This window comes from Haplochromis burtoni, unplaced genomic scaffold, assembly GCF_018398535.1.
Source record: "Haplochromis burtoni strain Fernald_Lab_line unplaced genomic scaffold, NCSU_Asbu1 Contig_37, whole genome shotgun sequence".
NCBI lineage: Eukaryota > Metazoa > Chordata > Actinopteri > Cichliformes > Cichlidae > Haplochromis > Haplochromis burtoni.
Genome location: NW_024582398.1, coordinates 2,903,576 through 2,924,481, shown reverse-complemented (window position 1 = coordinate 2,924,481; position 20,906 = coordinate 2,903,576). Strand labels below are relative to the sequence as shown.

At 39.0% G+C, this 20,906-nt stretch overlaps 2 protein-coding genes across 3 annotated transcripts in view; one reads left to right on the top strand and one right to left on the bottom strand.

Moving 5' to 3' along the window:
• Positions 1 to 6,518: 6,518 nt before the first annotated feature.
• On the top strand, positions 6,519 to 12,195 carry chac2 (ChaC, cation transport regulator homolog 2 (E. coli)). The gene is made up of 3 exons (XM_005919480.2): positions 6,519 to 6,898; positions 8,194 to 8,229; positions 10,306 to 12,195. Exons 1-3 carry the CDS (start codon positions 6,764 to 6,766, stop codon positions 10,702 to 10,704), a joined length of 570 nt encoding a protein of 189 aa, XP_005919542.1. The 5' UTR covers positions 6,519 to 6,763; the 3' UTR covers positions 10,705 to 12,195.
• Positions 12,196 to 14,060: 1,865 nt separating this feature from the next.
• psme4b (proteasome activator subunit 4b) overlaps positions 14,061 to 20,906 on the bottom strand; it is a 46,761-nt gene continuing 39,915 nt past the window's right edge. For both annotated transcript variants that reach the window (XM_005919481.3, XM_042219752.1), the window contains 4 exons: positions 19,109 to 19,264; positions 18,040 to 18,178; positions 17,740 to 17,873; positions 14,061 to 14,937 (listed from right to left, as the gene is read on the bottom strand). In XM_005919481.3, coding sequence (XP_005919543.1) covers positions 14,803 to 14,937; positions 17,740 to 17,873; positions 18,040 to 18,178; positions 19,109 to 19,264 — 564 coding nt within the window. In that variant the 3' untranslated portion in view covers positions 14,061 to 14,802. The remainder of the gene's footprint in view (positions 14,938 to 17,739; positions 17,874 to 18,039; positions 18,179 to 19,108; positions 19,265 to 20,906) is intronic.

Genomic DNA, 20,906 nt, shown 5'->3' with positions numbered 1-20,906 from the left:
AAACGTGGAAACTTAAGACTGGGCAAATATTGTTTTTTTTTTGTTTGTTTTTTTTTGACTGGGGGAAAGAAGGGGAGAAAGAAAGAGGGAAAGAGAAACAGCTGAGAAGAGGGACGGGGGAGAAGGGCAAAAGACAAAACCCAACAGAACGGGCAGAGAAAAAAAAGACATATATCAATCACCTGGATCACCTGCTGAGAAAGAAAAAAGAAACCAAGCAGAAGAGAACAAGAGTAATAGAGTAAACAACATCACAATGATATATGGGAATATGACAGTAAATACTAAATATTAAACATTATTGTGCTTTGAGGTAGGAGATAAAAAGGGGGTAGCCTCCTCTGCACCCTGGTGACATACCCCTACTCCAAGGTCCTGCATGTGTGGGTGGTTGTGGTGGAGCGGGAAGGGGGAGGCAGCTGGAGATGGGGAGGGTAGGAAGGGAGGGGCAAGTGACCCCTCCCTGGGGCCAGCTCCCCCGCTGACCCCAGTAGGCACCCCCATACTCCGCGACCCGCCAGGGAAAGGGGGCCCAGGCCCATCCAGACCGGGGCCCAGTGCAGCAGCGCCTCCCGGCCCCACAGAGCCCGGGACAGTCCACCCAACCCCACCACAGAGAAAACTGCACCCACCCCACCATCCAAATATTGTTAAGAGCTAACAGAAAGACTCTTTTTAGATCTGGGAATGATATTTGACTAGCATGAAAGATGTAAATTTTGGCTTTCCTTGAAAGAAGCTTGTAAACACAGTAAGGATATAACTTACTTGATTTGCCTTCTATCTGACAGCCAATGAAGGCAGTAGAACATTTTTGTAGTACAGTTTCTCTTTGCTTTCATTTTATTCCTTTTCTTTGTCAGGGCCCATTCACAGAAACATTGATCTCCTCAGAGAAAATAAGCCTTTTTTTTAAAAACCAGATTTACCCGCTAGCTAATTTCCATCTGCAGTCAGCAGACAGGTACACAGCTCCATACAGCTACACATGCAGTATAACACGTTTTATCAGCCACTCCTTAAAGCTGTAATTTTCTTAGAGGTTTTATCAATAAGTGAAAAAAAGAGTAGCTTTAGTAGTTCTGTTCATTTTTTCTTACTTACCTTACACTTCACCTTGCTATTAACTAGATTTGTCCCCTCGTGTCTTAAGAAGTGTCTTAATTCCACCTTTGGCATAGATTCAACAAGGTGCTAGGAGAGTGTTGGTGCCTGTGAAGGCAATTTGAATCCAGTGAACTCATTGTTATGTTCAAAAAAACTAGTGTGAGATGACTTGATCTTTGTGACATGGCGCATTATCCTTCTGGAAGTAGCCATTGGAAGATGGGTTCAGTGTGGTCACAAAGAGATTAAGATGGTCAGCAGGAGTTTCTACTAAGAGGTCCAAAGTGCAAAGCCCAAAGTTATAACAATTGTTTGAATTACTTTTGCCTTTCTATAAGGTTGAAGTAGTCGTGCCATTCTCGCTTTCATCCAGAGAACAACATATTTTCTCTTTTTCGGACTATTCTTTGTGAACCTTAGAGATGGTTGTGTGGGGAAATCCCAGTAGATCAGACCATCAACTATGCCCCATTCAAAGTCACTCAAATAACCTTTCTTCCCAATTCTAATACTCGGTTTGAACTTCAGGAGGTCGTCTTGATCATGTCTACATACCTAAATGCATGGTGTTACTGTCACGAGAGTCAGGAGCTGAACTAGTGTATCTAATAAAGTGGGTAGTAAAAACCTCTACATTTAAGAAAATGATAAGAACAAATGACCAATGAAATTCACATGTTGGATTTCTTCAATTTGACACCAAATAATGATTAAAAATATTTTTTTTTTCTAGAAGAAAGACTAGACAGTTGTCAGGCATCTTAAAAACGCCTCTCGGCACTTATGTGGGCAGTAGTTTTGAAGGATTTATTTCATTTCAGAGCACCTATGGAAAAAACAGACAAATGTGAGCGAATGCCACATAAAAACTTTGCCCTGAAGTAAAGTTTAAAGAGCTTTGTATCCCATGGAAGATACAGTCCTACCACAACGTGCTGTTTTGGAATTTGCTCTTAAATTCCAGTTCAGAAATCTTCATCTCTCTCTTACAACATTGTTTATGTAAGTAATTCTCTCTCCCTAGTTAGAAAAAAACTGTTGGTAACTGGATGGTATATTTATTGTAAAAAAAAAAAAAAAAACTCTTGAGTGCAAATTAATAAAGCTGGCCAGAATCTCTCACACAGTATTAAAATCTCTTTGCTAGAACACACAAAATCAAAAGAAGTCCTGAATGCTGAGAGCTTCATTTAACAAAGAACAGCAGTGAAAGAGGCCTCTTAAATAGAAAGAGGCCTTGGCACAAAATACAAAGGACTAAGATGGCAACAGACACATTTTCCTGGATTTTTCGTCTGAACAAGAAAACCCACTCAGAGCTGGAAAGACAGTACGAGTAAATAGACCATGGGGAGCGTAACTCGTCTTAAAGGAGCACTCCTGTAATTTGGTGATGTGCCCCCCTAAAGCTGAGACACTCACAAGTCACAGATTTTTTTAAAAGTAAGTAAAACAGAGCCTCATATACAATATTCTAAATTTCAGTCCCCAATTCACCATGAGAAATGAATACAAATGCCCCAAAATTTCAACTGCCATGCTTTTATGATTTCTAACGCAAGCTTTCTAGTCAACAAGTCCTTCGAATTAAATGTCAAACTACATCATCAGTTCATAACCTACAGCAAAGAAAAGCTCTTTGTTCTGATATTTCCAAGGAAAGGATAACATCAGTAAATTAGGATTCACAGTGTATTGAACCTCTTTTACACGACTACAACATCAAATGTGAGGTCAGGGAAAAACTGGTGGTTATGAGGTTAAAGGAAACCAGTGCTCTCTGTCAGTTGTCAAGCATGATACAGTCTGATCCATCCACATAGATTTAACCTGATGTGGCATTATCCGATTTACCCCTTGGTGTGTTTGCTACATGTTTTTCAGTAGGGTTCATCATGTCAAGGAAACTGACCCAGGCAGGTTGAATTTTTGCGAGCGAGCGCAATTTTGAGAGCAAAAAACCGATCAAATAACACAATTCTGATTCAAATGCAGTCTTCCAACGTGAAAGTGGGCTTGCAAAAATGAGCAAAATTCAGAGGGAAACGATCGAGCAAAGAACTATCTTGGCCACCTCCCTGTCGAATAAACAGAATACTCTGCAGGAGGAGAACAGGAAGGTTTAGGAGCAGCTCTGCATTTGGAGAGGGAACACAAAGAGAGGAGGAGCACGGGGAGAAGGAGACTGAGAGGAAATGCTTGTCAGAGAAGAAGAAAGCCTAAGAGAATCAAATTGATGTAACGTGTATGGAGAAACTGGGAGAAGAAATAACACAGAGTGAAGCTGTGCATGCAAAGCCACCTACATACCAGCACAGAATGATTGTTCTGCAATGATGACATATTTGCTTTGATTATCTTGTTGACATAATGAGTCTTTTGATTAAATCTGGAATAAAGGGTGGATTACTGTAGATTTAATTTATAAGATATGTAATGTTTATGCTCTGTACTAGAATGTGTTAAAGGGGAAAATGGGTTTCAGATTGGTACTGATTAGATAGAGGAACAGAACGTTTACACTAAACGCTATTTCCAGTCATTTCTCATGCGTTATCTTCACATTCGCTACAACATCTTTGTTTACCATCTAACAAACAGGACACAACAAATTCACCTAGAGAGGAAATACATGTGTTTTCTTTAGTCGAGTAAATAAAACATGTTCTTCATTATGAAAAAAAAATTAGCTTCTTTTCTTAGAACACAAACACGATGTAGAACAAACTGCTTAGACTTGCCTAAATGTCTGTGTTGTTTGTCACTGGAATACAAAGGTAACAAACAACGAGAACTAACACAAGTAAATATTTTCTACGGCACGTAGCTTTGCAGGTAATTGAATGTTTATTTATAATTTTTCCAGTGACTTCGGTTGGGCATCTTTACAGCTGTCTATCTCCAGTGCAGCACACGCAGCTCTCCCGTCAGGTCCTGGCATCTAACTCTAATAGGGAAGGCGATTATACGATGGAAATCAGCTGTGTTGGTCTTCTGCTGACACCAAACCCTGAACCCACTGCTCCACCCCTCCCCTGCTGCTGTGCCACAAACCACACCTCGCCACACTAATAAAAGTGTCAAAGATAGATACAGCACAGAGATACAGTTTGCAAGTTATTTGTGGCATTGATTCACAGTCGCCTTGTTGATGTCAAATATTAGAGGAGATTAGCTAGACTACTTTGAACTAAGAACTAAGAAGAAGGCAACGGTATCTTAAATAGCCACTTGTTTTAAGTGAGGAAAGCAGAAGAGCACCTCTGAACCTCGAAGCAAGTGGACTACAGCAGCAGCAGAAAACCACATGGGTGCTCACCAAAACTGGATATAAGAACACTGGAAATATGGTAAATGGCCTGTATAGCACTTTACTAGTCCCTAAGGATCCCAAAGCGCTTGTTCGCAACCAGTCATCCACCCATTCACACACTGGTGATGGCAAGCTACATTGTAGCCACAGCCACCCTGGGGCACACTGACAGAGGCAAGGCTGCCAGACACTGGCGCCACCAGGCCCCCTGACCACCACCCGTAGGCAACAGGTGAAGTGTCTTACCCAAGGACACAAGACTGTCCAAGCCGGGGTTCGAACCGGCAACATTCCGATTACAAGGCGAACACCCAACTCTTGAGCCACGATCGCCCCAAATATATGTTTGCTGTTGTGATGAATCTCCATTTCTCTGCAACATTTGGCTAGTAGGGTCTGAACTTTCTGTAAGTAACATGAAAGCATCGATCAATCCGGTGGTGTAACGGTGTGGAGGATATTTTCTTGACAAAATTTGGACCCCTTGGTACCAATCAAGCATTGTTTAAACCCCACAGCCTGCCTAAGTATTGTTGCTAACTATACCCATCTCTTTATAATCACAATGTACCCATCGTCCGATAGCCGCTTCCATCTTAATAACACACCATGTGACAATCCAGTCCAGTCATCTCAAACTGATTTCTTGACCATGTCAGGGATATGAGCTAACAAATCTGCAGCAGCTGTGTGAAGCTATCATGTCATTATGGACTCACTGAGAGATATTTCCAGCACCTTGCTGAATCTGTGCCACGAAGAATTAGAGGCATTTTTGAAGTCAAAGAGGAGTCCATTCAATACTTCCAAGGAGTGCTTAAATCGCAGATGAGTGTAAATACCTCAAATCACACTGGTGCATTTACAAAACAACATACTTTAATTATAAAAGTAAAAGATAACATGCGGGGGGCTAAAAAGCAAAAAGAATATGTTTTTGAGTAGATGGCAACAGGTTTTATGACCAACACAGTTACTGTTTTCATTTTTTTTTTTTCCAGTTTAGAGCTGACTTCTGATCTTCTGTCACTCAGCGAACAGCTCAGCTACCCCAAGTTTGGCTTTGGTTTCTTGAATAAGGGTATCTAAATGGTGGATATTTCCTCAGCTACCACAGCTGGGGATTTCAGCTATTGAGCTGCATCTCCAAACTGGAGTCTCAGATAAAAGATTTGCTGACTAGCTGTTCTCAGAGGCAGGGGAATGAGCATGACATTAGAGACCATATTGCTGCTGTCCACTTAATTTGTTTCTGAATCAGTGCTCTCACGGCATACATGAAAGAAGCGTGCCATGACACACTGTGGGAAATAGAAACTCAGCACCCCCTGGTGTCAGGATGAAAGCCCTGTGTTATCTGTCCCAGCTCATGTTTGAAAAAAGACCACACAAAAGAAGAAATGAGCTGAAAAAAATCACGAGAGCCATAGCCTAAAATAAAATAATCTTGTAGGGGTTTAGGGTACATCGGGTAATAGGTGAACCCAACATTCGAGAAAAGACGAGATTTAAAAAAGTAAAAATAAAGAAGGAAACAAAAGTTTTGTATGTTATTAAGAGTTAATTGTGACTTTTTTTTGACAAGAAAAGGTCACATTAACACATCCATTAATCGTTAACGTCCACGATTAATATCATACAATAGTAGACTAATTTAATAATATTTCTGTCTTGTTTGTTTTATTTTTTAGTTAAAAAAATAAAGTTTGTTGAAATAAATTGATGTGAACCTAAACTAAATTTATCCCACTGTACTGAACGGTAACAAGGAAGTCATGGACACATTCAAACTACTTATTACAAAATTATAATCTCTTGCTATTTAGACATACATCACGATGACAACATTTCTTGCTTATCTGTACCGTTTGGCCTAACTAAAACCAGCACAGAAATAGCTACAAACATCCGGAATTGTGGCTTCACCTTCAAATTAAAAGCAGGTGGCCCGAAAGCATTTGCAAGAAAGTGATACAGCATATGCTGTAAGCACAACACATTGCGAAAAGAATGGGTACCATCTGATTCAACAACCGAAAAGTCATAATTTAGCTTTCTTGGCCAAAAATGTGCAGATTCTCCAGAATTGTCATTTAAACTGAAAGGTATTTAGTGGAAGTGAAGGAACTTACGTAATCCGTATTACTTGACAGTTTGTCCGCTGAACACGGAACCGGTGCTTCAAGCACGTTTTCCTGTTTTTAGATATCACCTTTACTCATACAGGTGAACACGTCAGCTTTTATAATGCTGTAGCTCTTGTTATAAGTCGTAGGCGTCACGATTACAGGTGACTATTTCGTCCAGCTCACCCGTCCTTTTCTGTTAGCCTAACCTCTCATCATGTGGGTGTTCGGTTACGGCTCACTGATATGGAAAGTAGATTTTCCTTACGAGGAAAAGAGAATTGGGTACATAAAAGGCTTCAGTCGCCGGTTTTGGCAAGGCAGTACCGACCATCGAGGTGTACCGGGTAAGGTGAGTATACCTTGCTGGCTTTGGGAACTGATTCATAGCGGCCAGAATGAAAAAAGTACTACCTGATGCAATGTTGCTACAGTGTGTTTTAGTGCACGGCAGACATTACTGAAGACACTTCACTTCGGCTTATATTATTACAAAGTTAACGCCTGTATGTCCTAACCTTTATTCCTTATAAATGGGCTAGATGTTGCCCTTTAATATTTAAATCCATGTTAGCAATATTCCCCCTAATATGGCGATTTATAGACTCCTGTAATCTTATATCGGATTAAAACCACAACTTTTCTTTGTTTGCCCAGCTTTAGAAAATGTATTCATTTTCTAATGTAATTCTAATTTTATCCACTCTTTTTCTCCTGGTCTGCCAAGCGCTGCCAATCAATACGTGTCCACCTCACAGTCTGGCAACCACTGCATTATAAAGTGTACAGGTGATATTATACAGTGGAGGAAATAATTGTTTGTTTTTCTGCTGAATTTGTAAGTTTGCTCACACACAACGGAATAAACAGTCTCGAACTGTTTACGGTGAGATGCAGAATATCAACCAGAAATTCAGAAGTAAAAGCTATAAATTCATTTGCATGTCATTGATTGAAAGAAGTATTTCATCGCCAAGCAAAACATGCCTTAGTACTTGGCAACTTGAAACTTCAGTTCCCCCCACAGATTTTCTATGAGGTAATTGATAATCTTTTTATTTCCTTCATTTCCAAATAATGTCACCAAAAGTTGTCACCTTCTCACCAAACCTACTGTTGATTGACTTACAGTCCATTACAGCTTTGTGGAGGTTTACATTCTTATCCAGCTCTTAGGTCTTGCCTATGGAGGTAGAGAGGTTGGGATGGAAAAACCCGATTTTATGGACAAGCATGCTTTACAAATATAACTTGAAATCAAGCGCATCTGTAATCGATTGATTGTAATCTGTGTACCACATGTGAACACAGAATTCTGGCTAGATTATAGGAGATCAAATACTTATTTAACTCAGTGACATACAAATCAATTTATAGTGTTTATGTAATATGCTTTTTTCCTGGACTTTTGGTTGATATTCTGTCTCTCCATTAAAATGAAACTACCATAAAAACCAATTAATGAAAATTTAACCAATTTCTCTGTAAGTGAGCAACATTACAAATTCAACAGGGGATCAAATAATTATTTCCCCCACCGTGCCTGTAACCTTTCAGAAAGATCCCATTTCCTGCAATATGTGTGCTAACCAACTTGCAATTTAATGACAAAGCCATTTATTATGTGTGTTTGTGTGTTCTTTGCAGCCTGGCCGGGTTGTGACACTCGTGGAGAATCCTGAGGTGAGTTATACCCCCTTTCTTAACATCAGGGTGCAATAACAATTTCTTTGTAGTGTGCCCATGACGTATTCCTTTATTAATCAGTCAGTATTAAAAAGTCTTTATGATGTCAGAAAGAAATAATTTGTGATTCCAACCACAAATTCAATTAATAGCTTGACAGATGAGCAGAACCATTCATTATCAAAAATTAATGGAAACGAAAGAAACCATAATAGAAAAGAAGAAATTATATTGGTCATATTCTTGATGTTTTTCCATAAATACGGACTACATACTCAAAATAGCCCCCATTTGTTTGTTCTTTCCTTCATTGACTGGTAACTTCATTACATAATAGGTACAAGACGTATGCCTTTATTGTCATCACTTTGATGTTTGCGTTGCAGGAAGCAAACAAAATTACATGTTATTTACACAGTAATGAGAGATTATTACTACCTGAAGGTCATAATCCACCTACCTTGTTATGTATTCTTGTTTTATTGGCTATAATTAAGACAAGAGTTGGAGTGTGAAGGCGATCAGTGTACAAAGCTGCACAAATTGGATTCCACTTCAGAGAGAACTTTTTGTGTTCACTTACATACATAGAAAGTGCTATACTTTAATTATAAACAGTTTTGCAGAGTTTCGTGCTTTTACAAGGCAGACAGGAGTGAAAACGGCGCAGGAAAGAAGACTGTCTATAAACCTCTTATAGACAGTTCTGTACAAAAGTCTTGAGTGACCCCTCATTTTTTTATGTTGCTAGGAAAATGGGAAAGAGACTTCTGGAATAGTTCTCCAGACGTCTAAAGATGTTTCAGAAGTCTTTTTTTGGATGTTGGCTACCTTTTGTTCTGTTCTCTGTCAAGGTGATCTCACTCTGCTTTAATAATCTTGAGGTCTAGGCTCTGGGGAGGCCAATCCATGTCTAATAGTGGTCCAGTGGCAGTCTGTTGCCAAATGCTTCCCAGATAGTGTTTTTATGTTGGATCAAAGTCTGACTGTACTTTTCAATGCTTATTATTACATAATTTTGATAAGATACCCAGTACCACTGGCTGAAATGCAGCCCCAAACCACAACTAAGCCATGTTTCACAGATGCCAACAGATACTCAATGTTGTACCTCTCTCCTGACCATGTCTGTACTTACTAAAGGCAATTTGAACAATCCAGTTTCGGTGCGACAATCAAACAAATAAAATAAAACAACAAAATCTCTGAAAATGATCAACGACTGGAATGAAAATGAGTGAAAAAGCAGCCAATGTCTAGAAGGAAAAAGTTTGAAAGACTTCAGAAAGCCTGAAGAACTGTTGCTCAAGATGTCTTTAAAAAAGAACTTGAAAGTCTGACTTCTTAAAAGCAAAATGTCTAAAAATGAGGAGTGGCTTGAGGATTTTGCACAGTACTGTAGTATGAGTTGTGATGTAGTAAAGCATGGCAGGAATCCGTTTTTAGAATTGACTGATAAGTGTGATAAGTTTGAAATAAATGCTGAAAACTATCAATTATAGTTTCTTGAAGTCCAAGGTAAAGTCCTTGGATGTTTGCAAACATAAAATACAATAAGAAATACTCACAGCGTAGAAGCAAGAACGTAACATTGGTTATGTCAGTTATTTTTATTTTGACTTTTATTGTGACTTTAGGCAAGGTGATTATATATCATCATTTATCAAATGTAAATACTAATACATTTACCGGACACTTTATTAAGGACATGGGCATTGGTAGTGGTTGGAACCCTTTTTGCACTGCCTTAATTCTTCAAGGCATACATTCAAAAAGGCTCTGGAAACATTCCTCTAACATTTTGGTCCACACTGACATATTTTCTCTGTTTTGAACTATTGTCTATAAACCCTAGAGGTCGTTGTGTGAGAAAATCCCAGTAGATCAGCAGTTTCTGAAATACTCAGACCAGTAAGTTTGAAATTCAGTAGGTATTCTTGTCTACCATGTCTACATTCTTAAATGCACTGAAATGCTGCCACCAATTAGATTTGTGTGAAGAAGCAGTTGAACAGGTGTACCTAAGAAAATGTCATCAGGTTATGGACCTCTAAGCCATTTTGCTTTCCTCAGGGGTGTGTTTGGGGTGTTGCCTACAAACTACCGACTGGCCGGGAGGAAGAAGTGAAGCGCTACCTCGACTACCGAGAAAAAGGTGGTTATCAGGTCGTCACGGTGACCTTTCACCCCCGTCCATCACTCACTTGCTCGCCAAGCCAGACGCTGATCTACATCGGCTCCAAGGACAATCCCAACTACCTCGGCCCCGCACCCCTGGAGGAGATCGCCAATCAGATCATCAACTCTACCGGTCCAAGCGGGAAAAATACAGAGTACCTGTTTCAGCTGGCTGATGCCGTGAGGACTTTTCTGCCTGAGGACTCAGACACACATCTGTTTTCTCTTGAAACTTTAGTAAGAGAGAGGCTAGAAAACGGACAGAAAAATTCAGTAACAACAGTTGATTTTTAAAAAATGTCTACATTGGGCTGGGTTCGTCACATGATCTCAGGGTTTAAGGTAAACTTGTCCAATAAAGATGTTTGTTACATGTAGGATGGGACATGTTGACCTCATTAGTTGACTAAATAATGTTATTTTGTTCAGGATTTCAGTGCAAATAAATATCCACTGAAAGCTGCTTCAAAGTAATAACACATAAACTGGTATAGAAAACATAAATTACCAAAAATGTACAGATCGCAAGTTAAGTTTCAATATAAATCCCTACAGAACAGTTTCAATATATGGTTTAAATATAGGTATTTAATATCTGGCATTGACTAGCCAAGATGAGACAAAGAATTGCTAATGTTATTGCATATTAGTTATTAAACATTTAACACTCAAACCTGAGCTGCTTCATGTCTGGTTTAACGTTTATTAAATATAGAGCTAAAAGTCTTGAGCCAACCCTCATTTCTTTATATTTTGTTAAGAAAATGGGGAAATGGGTACAGCGATTTATTGAAATATGGAAATATACTATGGGATGTAAAAGCAGAGTATAATTCAATAAAGCTTGAAAGTCAATATTCAACATGACTGGACTCTTAGGCAAGCTCGTCATTTCTTTAAGCATTCTTCAGGAATAGTTCTCTGAGCTTGTTGAAGGACATTTAAAGCTCTTCTCTGGATGTTGGCTGCCTTTTGTTTTATTCTGTGTCAAGCTGATCTCACACTGCTAGAGGCCAGTCTAGCAGTGTGAGATCATTAAAATGAAGCTATTACCGCATGATGGATATGAGAATATATCCGATTTTTTTCCCTATATCTTAAGACATGACTTTCAGATACTGTTTATCTGCTGTAGATATTTTGTCTTTTCTCCTCAAGTTGTCCAGTTTCCCTCAAATGATAGGACACACTGCACATTCATGACAAGCTATGCCAAGTTTTCAGCTAATAGCGCTTTGGAAATCACCTTGCTGGTGCTCTTTTATTCCTCTAAAAATGGTCAGGTACAAGGACTGGACTTAAAGTGAGTGAAAGAGCAGCCCATGTCCAAAGAACAAGGCCTTTAGAGAACTACTGCTCAAGCTCACTTTAAAGAATTTGAAGAAAATCTGGCTCCTTGGAAGTAAAATGTAAAGAAATTAGGGTTGGCACATGTTTTTTGCACACTCTAGCTCTAAGTTGGTTTCATAATCAGACACAAAAACAATGACAGATGCAGCTGCAAATTAAGTGCTAATTAACCTTTGTTAGCATGGTAAACACTGTAAACATTTCACTTTAGAACTTTAGAAACATCAGCACCGTTAGTACTGTCACCGTGAGCATGTTAATGTTAGTGTTCAGCTCAATGCACTGCTGTGACAAATGACAGCCTTTCATTGTCAGTGTAGGCTTTTCTTTTCTGTCTTGCTGTGGTTAGTCTAATGTGTTCCTGAAGTATTCTACTGAACCGTTTATTAAAAAATAAAACCTTATTGCAATTAAAATATAATGACGCCCCAGTTATTTTTCCTTGTTTTTTTTTAGTAACTTTAATAAAATAAATCTAAAACTTGACAAATCGGTTGAAACGCTGTAATAAATACAGCTAAAAAAATTGTCCAATCTGGTAATGCAGCTTTTCTAAATACAGCCTATCTCTCTTCCTGCTATGATGAAGTAGTTGTCATGAAAATCACTTTAAGCAAACACACATTGTTTAGTCTAACCTTTACTTACTCTGTGTCAAGATTAGTAGTTCTAGCACAGGGGAGCCGGCATCGGCTGCTTCTCATTCTGGCTGCCTCCGTCTCAGCACAGTAAACACATCAAATTCAACACGACTGCATCAGAAAAACATCAACAAGCAGAATAAAAGAGTGACAGCTCGAACTGTGATTCCATCTTTAACACACACACACACTCAGTGGGACACAAGTGGCTATTTCTTCTGCTACATCAACCTACCTTTGCTTACTTTACAGTCATAATGTTACAGTCTTTAGCGTACTGTGGACATAAAAAAATGAGTATCATCAGAAGCAATACTGAGGTAGGCTGCAGGTTTCAAACAATGCTCAGTTGGCACTAAGGGGCCCAAAGTGTGCCATGAAAATATCCCTCAAACCATTGCACCACCACCTGAACCCCTGATATAAGGCAGAATAGATCCAAGCTTTCATGTAGTTTACATTAGACCCTACTATCCAAAAAAGCAGAAAAAGACTCATCAGATCAGGCAATATTTCCAAACTTCTGCTGTCCAATTTTGGAGAGCCCATGCAAATTGTGGCCTCAATTTCCTCTTCTTAGATGACAGGAGTGGCACCTGGTGTGGTCTTCTGGTCCTGTAACCTATGGACTTCAAGGTCCGACGTGTTGTGTGTTCAGAGATGCTCTCCTCCTTACTGTGGTTGTACTGAGTTGTTATTTGAGTTACTATGTCTTCCTACCAGCTCAAAGCTGTCTCCTCTGACCTCTAGCATCAACAAAGCATTTTCACTGAGAGATCTGCTGCTCACTGGATATTTTGTTTTTGTACCTGTCTCTGTAAACCCTACAGATGGCTGTGTAGGGATTCCCAGTAGATCAGCAGTTTCTGAAATACTAAGACATACAACTATGTTCAGAGTCACTAAAATAACCATTTCCCCCCCATGCTGGTTCTCAGTTTGAGATTCAGCAGTCCTTCTTGACCATGTCTGCATGCTAAACTCAGTTGCTGCCATGTGACTGGCTGATTAGATATTTATGTTAATAAGCTATTGAACAAGCGGACCTAATGAAGTAGCCAGTGAGTAAATATATCCTGATGGACTGGTGATCTGTCCACTGTTTACCCTCCTTCTCACCCAATTTAAAGCTAGAATAGGCTCTAGTCCCTCACAACCCTGACATAGATGAGGGGTTAAGAAAACAGATGGATAATTATTAATATATAATCTATGAAAATAAGTCAAAACACAAAGTTTAGACACTTAAGTTTTTCGAGCATTCAACTGTAGAATATATTTCAAGTTTTAGCACTAAAAGCTTTTTGACATTGTGCATTCAAAAAAACAAAAAAACAAAAACCCTGCTCTTTTCATGTCTTAATCTAAATCTAAATGACTCCTGTGCGACATACAGGAACTTGTTAAAACTCAGACCTGAGATTTTACTAGGCTGCAGCAGTAAAAGGGGTCTAGCTACGCTGGTGCTAATGTGCACAGGCTCTAGTAACAGGGTGCAGTGGCACAAAACTATCCTCGCAAGAAGAAGCTTTTATGTTTGAGCTCTGCACAGAATGAAGCGTACTGCTATGTGACATGGCTGTACAGAGATAAACAGCTGGTGCTTTATACAGTCAGCCAACCCTGCAAACATGCAACACTCAAAAAGAAGCACCACACTTTACAAATAATGCATTTATTTCACAGGACACGGTAAATTCTCAGTGCAGAACTAATGCAGAACATGACAAAATGTGGCCTATAGAAATATGACACCATTGTTACTGCAGGTCACAGATTTTTATGATCTAATATGATATATACAATTTTTATTTCTTCTTTTTATTTATATAAATGATATAATTAATGTCAATATGAGGTATTATATATCATGAGTGCTTTAAAATAGCTTTATAAGTGTTGGATACAATATAGCTGTAGAAATACAACAACGATAATTTTTAGATTACAATTTCACATATATTTCAGAATATATTGCATACATTTATATATATTTATAATTTCACACATGAACATTATCATGAAGGAATGTCTTCCTTGTATTTAATAACGTGCACAAGTTAGAACTCTTTTAAAAGTACATACCGGAACAATGATGATTAGCAATAAAAAGACTTTCTCAATATAAACCAAACCTTTCCCTCTAAAGTGGCCACCTTTGACTAAAAATACCATGCTAGTTAAAAATTTGAAACCATTTTGCCCAGGATTGCTTACTTGCTGGGTTTAGTGAAGGCCAACGGTGGCAAGTGAGGTTCCAGAGGGAGAGCGCCCTGCTAGCATTATCAGATATTATTTTACAGGCTGCACAAGACTGGAGTTCCCAGCCGTTATGTAATTAATTTCTCTGGTAGTGGTCCTACATGGCTTACGAAGACCTGGGAAGGCAGGAAATTTCTGTCTAGGCGTAATAACAGGGTGACACCAGCAGGTCTGTGAGCACGAGCAGCTGATCGTCAGTGAAGCACTGTCGATGCTCCTGCCAGTTATCGTGGTGAGTACGCCGAAATTCTGACAAGGTCTTCTTCACCGTCATCTTTGGGTAAGAAAATCAAAATCATCATACATAAACATAATCTAGGTGAATGCAGTGTGCACATTTAGAAACAACACCACAAAACACAAGTGAGTTTATCAGCTTTACTGGACTTTATTGGGTTTTTTCCTGCTGTCTTTCATCGAAAACATTGTGGATGCTCATATTAAACCTGTATGAAGACTGAAATCTCTATGATGCAATATTTTTTTCCAATCTTAGCTCTGTATGATATCCTACAGAGCTCTAGTGGCTGGCGCTTTGGCTGTGAACACATGAGACCTGTTCAAACTGCTGTTTTCATGTGAAGGGCAGCCAATCAGAACAAAAATGGCTTAAAGGAGGGAGGAAGGGACCTAAAAGAGTTTGTTTTACACAGAATATGAACTGAGATGCGGCAACAAGGCCACATATATGGTAAATATTTGGTAAATAAGTAATGATCTGAACTATGAATCATGCAAAGCTACTTTTTTAGCATCCAAGAATAAAAATAAACATACATCTTAAGTATCATTTTTAGAGCATGATTCATCACTGCACATTTGGTCCTCTACACGCTGACAAAGCTCAACATCCCATTCATGAAAAAATACAATTATCTGCCTCATTGCTAAAGCCCTGGTGATACATCAGCTGGCTGATATCGACCAATCACAGATAAACTGGTATCTGCTTTTTGTTGACCAATGAAGGTATCATGAAATTAGGGACACGATCACTTATTAGTCTTTTTAAAAGGACACAGCTCAGTCTTCATAATTAAAAAAAGACCAATGAGGGCAGTCTGATGGTACTTATTATTTTCAGAATTTCTATAAAACAAAAAAATTGACTAAAGTAGAAAAACGACGCAGATCAATCCATCATGAATAATAATCATTAGCTGCAGTCCACTAGTTAGGCGTTTGTATCATATTTAATTTAACAGCATTTTCAGCAGAGTGCTTTTACAGGTTTGGTATGACTAAAATGACTTAAAGGGAGCCAATGTTTCCTCCACTGCTGTGTCCATGTGGGAGAAAGAGAAATACCTGATGTTCTCATGCCTTCATCTGAGTTCAGTTGAAGTGTTTACATACGCGCAAAAAATGCTGACTAATAGCTCTGATTTGTTAAGAGGGCTGAAAGGGACCAAGTGTGAAAGCATCCTAGATTTTTATAGAACACAATGCAGAAAAACATGCCTGGGATCATATAGAAATGGTGCCTTCACACAACACATGCAACAGAGCATACATCCAAGTGTATTAACAAACAGTTACTTTATGAGTAGTTAATAATCTTCCCCTTTTCAATGCAAACAAGTATTTTTTATTAAAAAATATGCAGTATATAGCTCTATGTGGTATATGCAGTCTATATAACTGTTAACTGCTCTGTACCAGAGGCCTGAGAGTTTGTCCGCGTTTGTCTTTTTCCATACACTGGTATGTATAATAAAAAGGTAACAGAATAATTTTTAATCTGGCAACCACAGCAGGGAAAATAGGATTGTTATTTCTCAAGTGTGAATGTAAAGATATTTGGCTTCTAGATAAACAAGATGTAATGCATGATTCAAGGCCAAACTTTTATGTAAACTAATATACATGAGCCCAAAGTGATGTGCTGTTTCTCGGTAGTGGAACAATTCCATTATAGTCTGTAGTAAAGTCCTGCAATAAAACGAATGTTGATAGCAACTGTTTTTCTTGCTTCATTTGTTTTGAACAGTGAACGCTCATACCCACCCTTGATTACAGCCACTATCTATTACAATGAAGCCTACACTTAAGTTTAAGTACATGAACTGCAAATTCAAAAGTTTCTGTTTTGGCTGGTAAATCCTCTATCTAGAGACACATAATGTAAAATGCAGATTAGCAGCTGAAAATATTTGCAGCAACGATCTAAACTGTTTACAATAATTAAAAACTAATTTGGAAAAATAATTTATTCATTGCACACTGTTAGAAACTGTTGTTTCTAGTTAGCTAAGAATGAAGTATAAAGTTATTTGGCCAAAGAAGGAAAGTCGGTAATTAATCTGATGATGATGAGATGATAAGAACACCTTCCTGACTTTTTTTTTTTACGTGTATTTTACTTGTATCTGTGATTACCTATGTATATGGATGTGGTTCACAGTAGTTTAGTGATTCTGCAGCAATCGTGCTAATCGGCAGCATGACTGTGAGGATGACACTGTGCGGAAAGTTGGTAGCCAAGTTTGCTAGTATAGACTGATAAGTTAGCACTCCGTTGACTTGCCAAACACTGACATCTCTGACTCCAAATAACCCCAAATGTGGGGCCACGATCCTACTTTGACACGTGAAAATATGAACACCAGGAGCTCGTGGATACGGATATCATCATTATGGATATCTCCACCTTTTAAATACAGCCTATGATTTACAGTAACCAACATATGTGTCCTTTACTATAATGGGCAAAATATAATATTTCTACCAGATTCTATTTTTTTACGACTAATCTTTCCGGTAACAGACATGTTAATCAATATTTTTACAAATACAATATTTTAACTGTATTTTATTGGATTTTCTTTCTCATCTTTTTCACTTTCCTATGGGAGAGGCACTAAACCATCGTCATCATTGGCTCCACACCACTATAATGTATTATTCAAACTCTGCTCTACGGATTACATTGTATGTATTCTTCATGCCTGAAGTAAGACCAAAGACACAATTTTCTCCTCAATTGGACAATGAAATTGTATTCTTTCAGCTCACACTGTTTTGAGCTAGATGTTTATATATGAGTGTGTGTGGTGGGGCTAATGCGTGCGCGCACCTCTATAGGCTGTGGGTCATTGAGATGGCTGCTCAGGTCCATCAATATCTGAGGCATCCAGTCTGGGACATCATAGGGGCTCGACAGGATGCACGCACTGAGGCCGAGCACTCCAGCATGGCGCCGCACTAAATCTACACACACACACACACACACACACACACAAAGGGAGAGTTGAAATAGCTCTTCGAATCTCAAGGTTCACATTTCCCCTGGGATAAGAAAGGGTAATAGGGCAAGTATTATTGTGATTGCCTCACTGTGCAATTGTGACGTGCACGGAAATGTGTGTGTGTGTACCTGTAGAGGCCAGCTCCCCTCGGGCCTTGGGGAGGGAAGTCTGACTCAGCGTCTGGAGCTGTGTCTGCAGACTGGAGTCCAGAGGGAAGAACTGGCACTGCAGTAAACCACTGAGGGTGGTGCATGCCATGTCCCTCACCTACAATGAGAAGGAGAAAGGCGGGACAGGAAGGAGAGAAAGAGGGAGGAAAAAACAGGTCCTTGAAGATCAGAACTGACAAATAAAGAGTGCTGTGGAGAACACGAGGCATTTTTAGAGGCAAGGAATGCATGTGCAATTTATTAAGGGAGGCGAGCCAAAGGAGATCGGTGAACAGCAAGGTACACGGGACAGATATAAGCAAAGGAAGGGGAGGAGGAGGAGGAGGGATAGATGCTGAGCTGAGCTGATGTAAAATTCAGTTGCAGAACATCACTGCCTTCCTGCATCACTTTGCATAAATTATGAATAAGCTCTGAGTGATGGTTGAGGCACTGTAACAGACAGTGATACGAGGACAAAGCATTAATCAACTCTACACTCACACAGTTAACAAAATATTAAGAGAAGGACCTGTGTTGGTAATTTAGACAATTCAATTGGAGTGCAGGGGTTATTGATTTTCACCTGTGCTGTACATCCAGATCAATAAACGTAGACAGTTTAAAGGGTTTAAAAGCAAGACAAGTGGGACATTGATTGCTCAAAAGCTGACATTACTCAATATTTCAAGAGACTTCTGTTCTCCGAGCACCAGTTGTAAAGCTTTTTTTTATTCGATTCAATAAATAAACATTAGTAAGTAATTTAGAGGATTTAAAGTCAAGACAAATAAACAATTATTTTGGGTTTAGCTTGAATGTTATTTTTAGATCGTCCAAGCTGCCACAGACAAAGAGATTTCAGGCAGCCACAGTACTCAATCAACATCCCTGTAACTACAGTGAGCACTGAGACAGACTGTTATTTTTAAGCAATAACTGTGAATGGAAAAGATGGATTAAGGTTTAGGTTAGAAAAGCAGCCCTTTATTATCTCCTGACAGAGATCCCAGGGGCTGTGTTAAACCAGCGCTTGTGAATACGTTACCTCAAGCTGCTCATCTAGCAGCAGCTGCATCACCAGTTTTCGAATGCGGAGAACCTCAGCGGGCACACTGAGCAGAGTAAACAAATTGTAGAAAACCATGATCTGGAGGTAGGTCAGCACTGAGAAGCGTGCATGCCATGACCTGCTGCCTGCCATCTAAGGAGAGAGGAGAGAAAAAAGGGATGAGATAATGAGAGACAAGTTGGAGTTTGTACTGATGCCCGAAAGGCCCTGAAAGTGATATATTGCTCATAAAAGATATATAAACTCGAGTACACAACATCTATATGTAATACTTTCTCTTTTCATGCAATTAAAATCTTTCAAGAAGCATGTGGATGACTCTGTGAGGCTGTGCCTGCGCAATATAAGTATGCCAACATATTCATAATCGCACATCTATTTCACTAAGTATAAATATACACAGAATGTGTATAAATAAGGGTATACCGTATACACCTACCATATTCTATACCACATTCTACACCACTTTGGTGCATTTGGTTACACTGTCCACATTTTAATGCAAAATAAAAACACAGATTGCAACAGAAGAAAGACATTTTGGAATCTGGTGCTGGCCATACCAGCAAAGACCTAATAAACAAACAAACGGGCTAATATATATCATATTTATGTTGTTTCCTGATGCTTCTCAGCTGGGGTTTACAAGATTTCACAAATATCTACTCGTTATCATCCAAATCAATGGTTATCATAATAAATATGTAAACAGGCATTCTTATCATGACTCTTGACCATCTGTATCCATAAACTAAAATATAACTTAATGAGGAAAATTTTTCATCCATCTGTCCATCCATCTGGGTTCAGGTTACCTGAGACAGCCACATCTCCCTCCCCGTAGCCACCTGATCCAGCTCTTCTGGGGGATACCAATTAATTCCTAGTAACCAGTAAAGTGACATAATGTCCTCAAGGCATCCTGGTTCTGCCTCCTGTCGGTGAGGCATATCCAGAACACTGACTCCTTTCGATGTGGAGGAGTTGTGGCTCTACTCCAAGTACCTTCTAAATGACCAAGGCCATCATCCTATCACTAAGGCTAAGGCTAGCCTCCCCTTTAAGGAAGCTCATTTCAGCTGCTTTTATCAGTGATGAATGTGCAGCCAAACATGAAGCAGCTAAGAAAAAAGGTTTAAAGCCTCATCTCAGGGCTAGTTTAGCTTTTTGTTTTACAAATCAGATTTGAGAGTTGTCAGCATGTACAAATAAATACTCCAGAGGGGTAGCCAAGATGGTAAGACATGCTTCAGTAAACTATGTAGGAGTGAATGGCATTAATATCGAATAAATTATTTCATTTATTAAAGGTAAATAAACCTTTTTCATGGCACTGTAGGCAGAACAGTACTTTTCTCAGTGTAGTGTATGTGCTTATAAACCTTAATAAATTAAAGCTCAGACCTGATGATGACTCTGCATGAAAAGTCAGTATTAGGGTTAGGTTACAAAACCTGTTACAATCGATTCTGAACGTCTGTATCAAATTTCTGCTGCCTACAAATTACCATAAACAGTTGTTGATCTGCAACTTTTCATTGTTTGACACTGTTGATTACTGTATTTTAAAACTTAGACTCTTCCAGTCAGGACTCTCTGGGAGAGCAGTGGCATGGTTCTCAAACTACCTCAGTAACAGGCATTAAATCTGACGGTCTATGTTCTGACTTTGTTACAGTGCACAACGGAGTGCCACAGGGTTCTGTATTAGGTCCCCTTCTATTTATCATTTACGTAAACAATCTTAGTCTACATGTGCCAGATGCAAACTTGC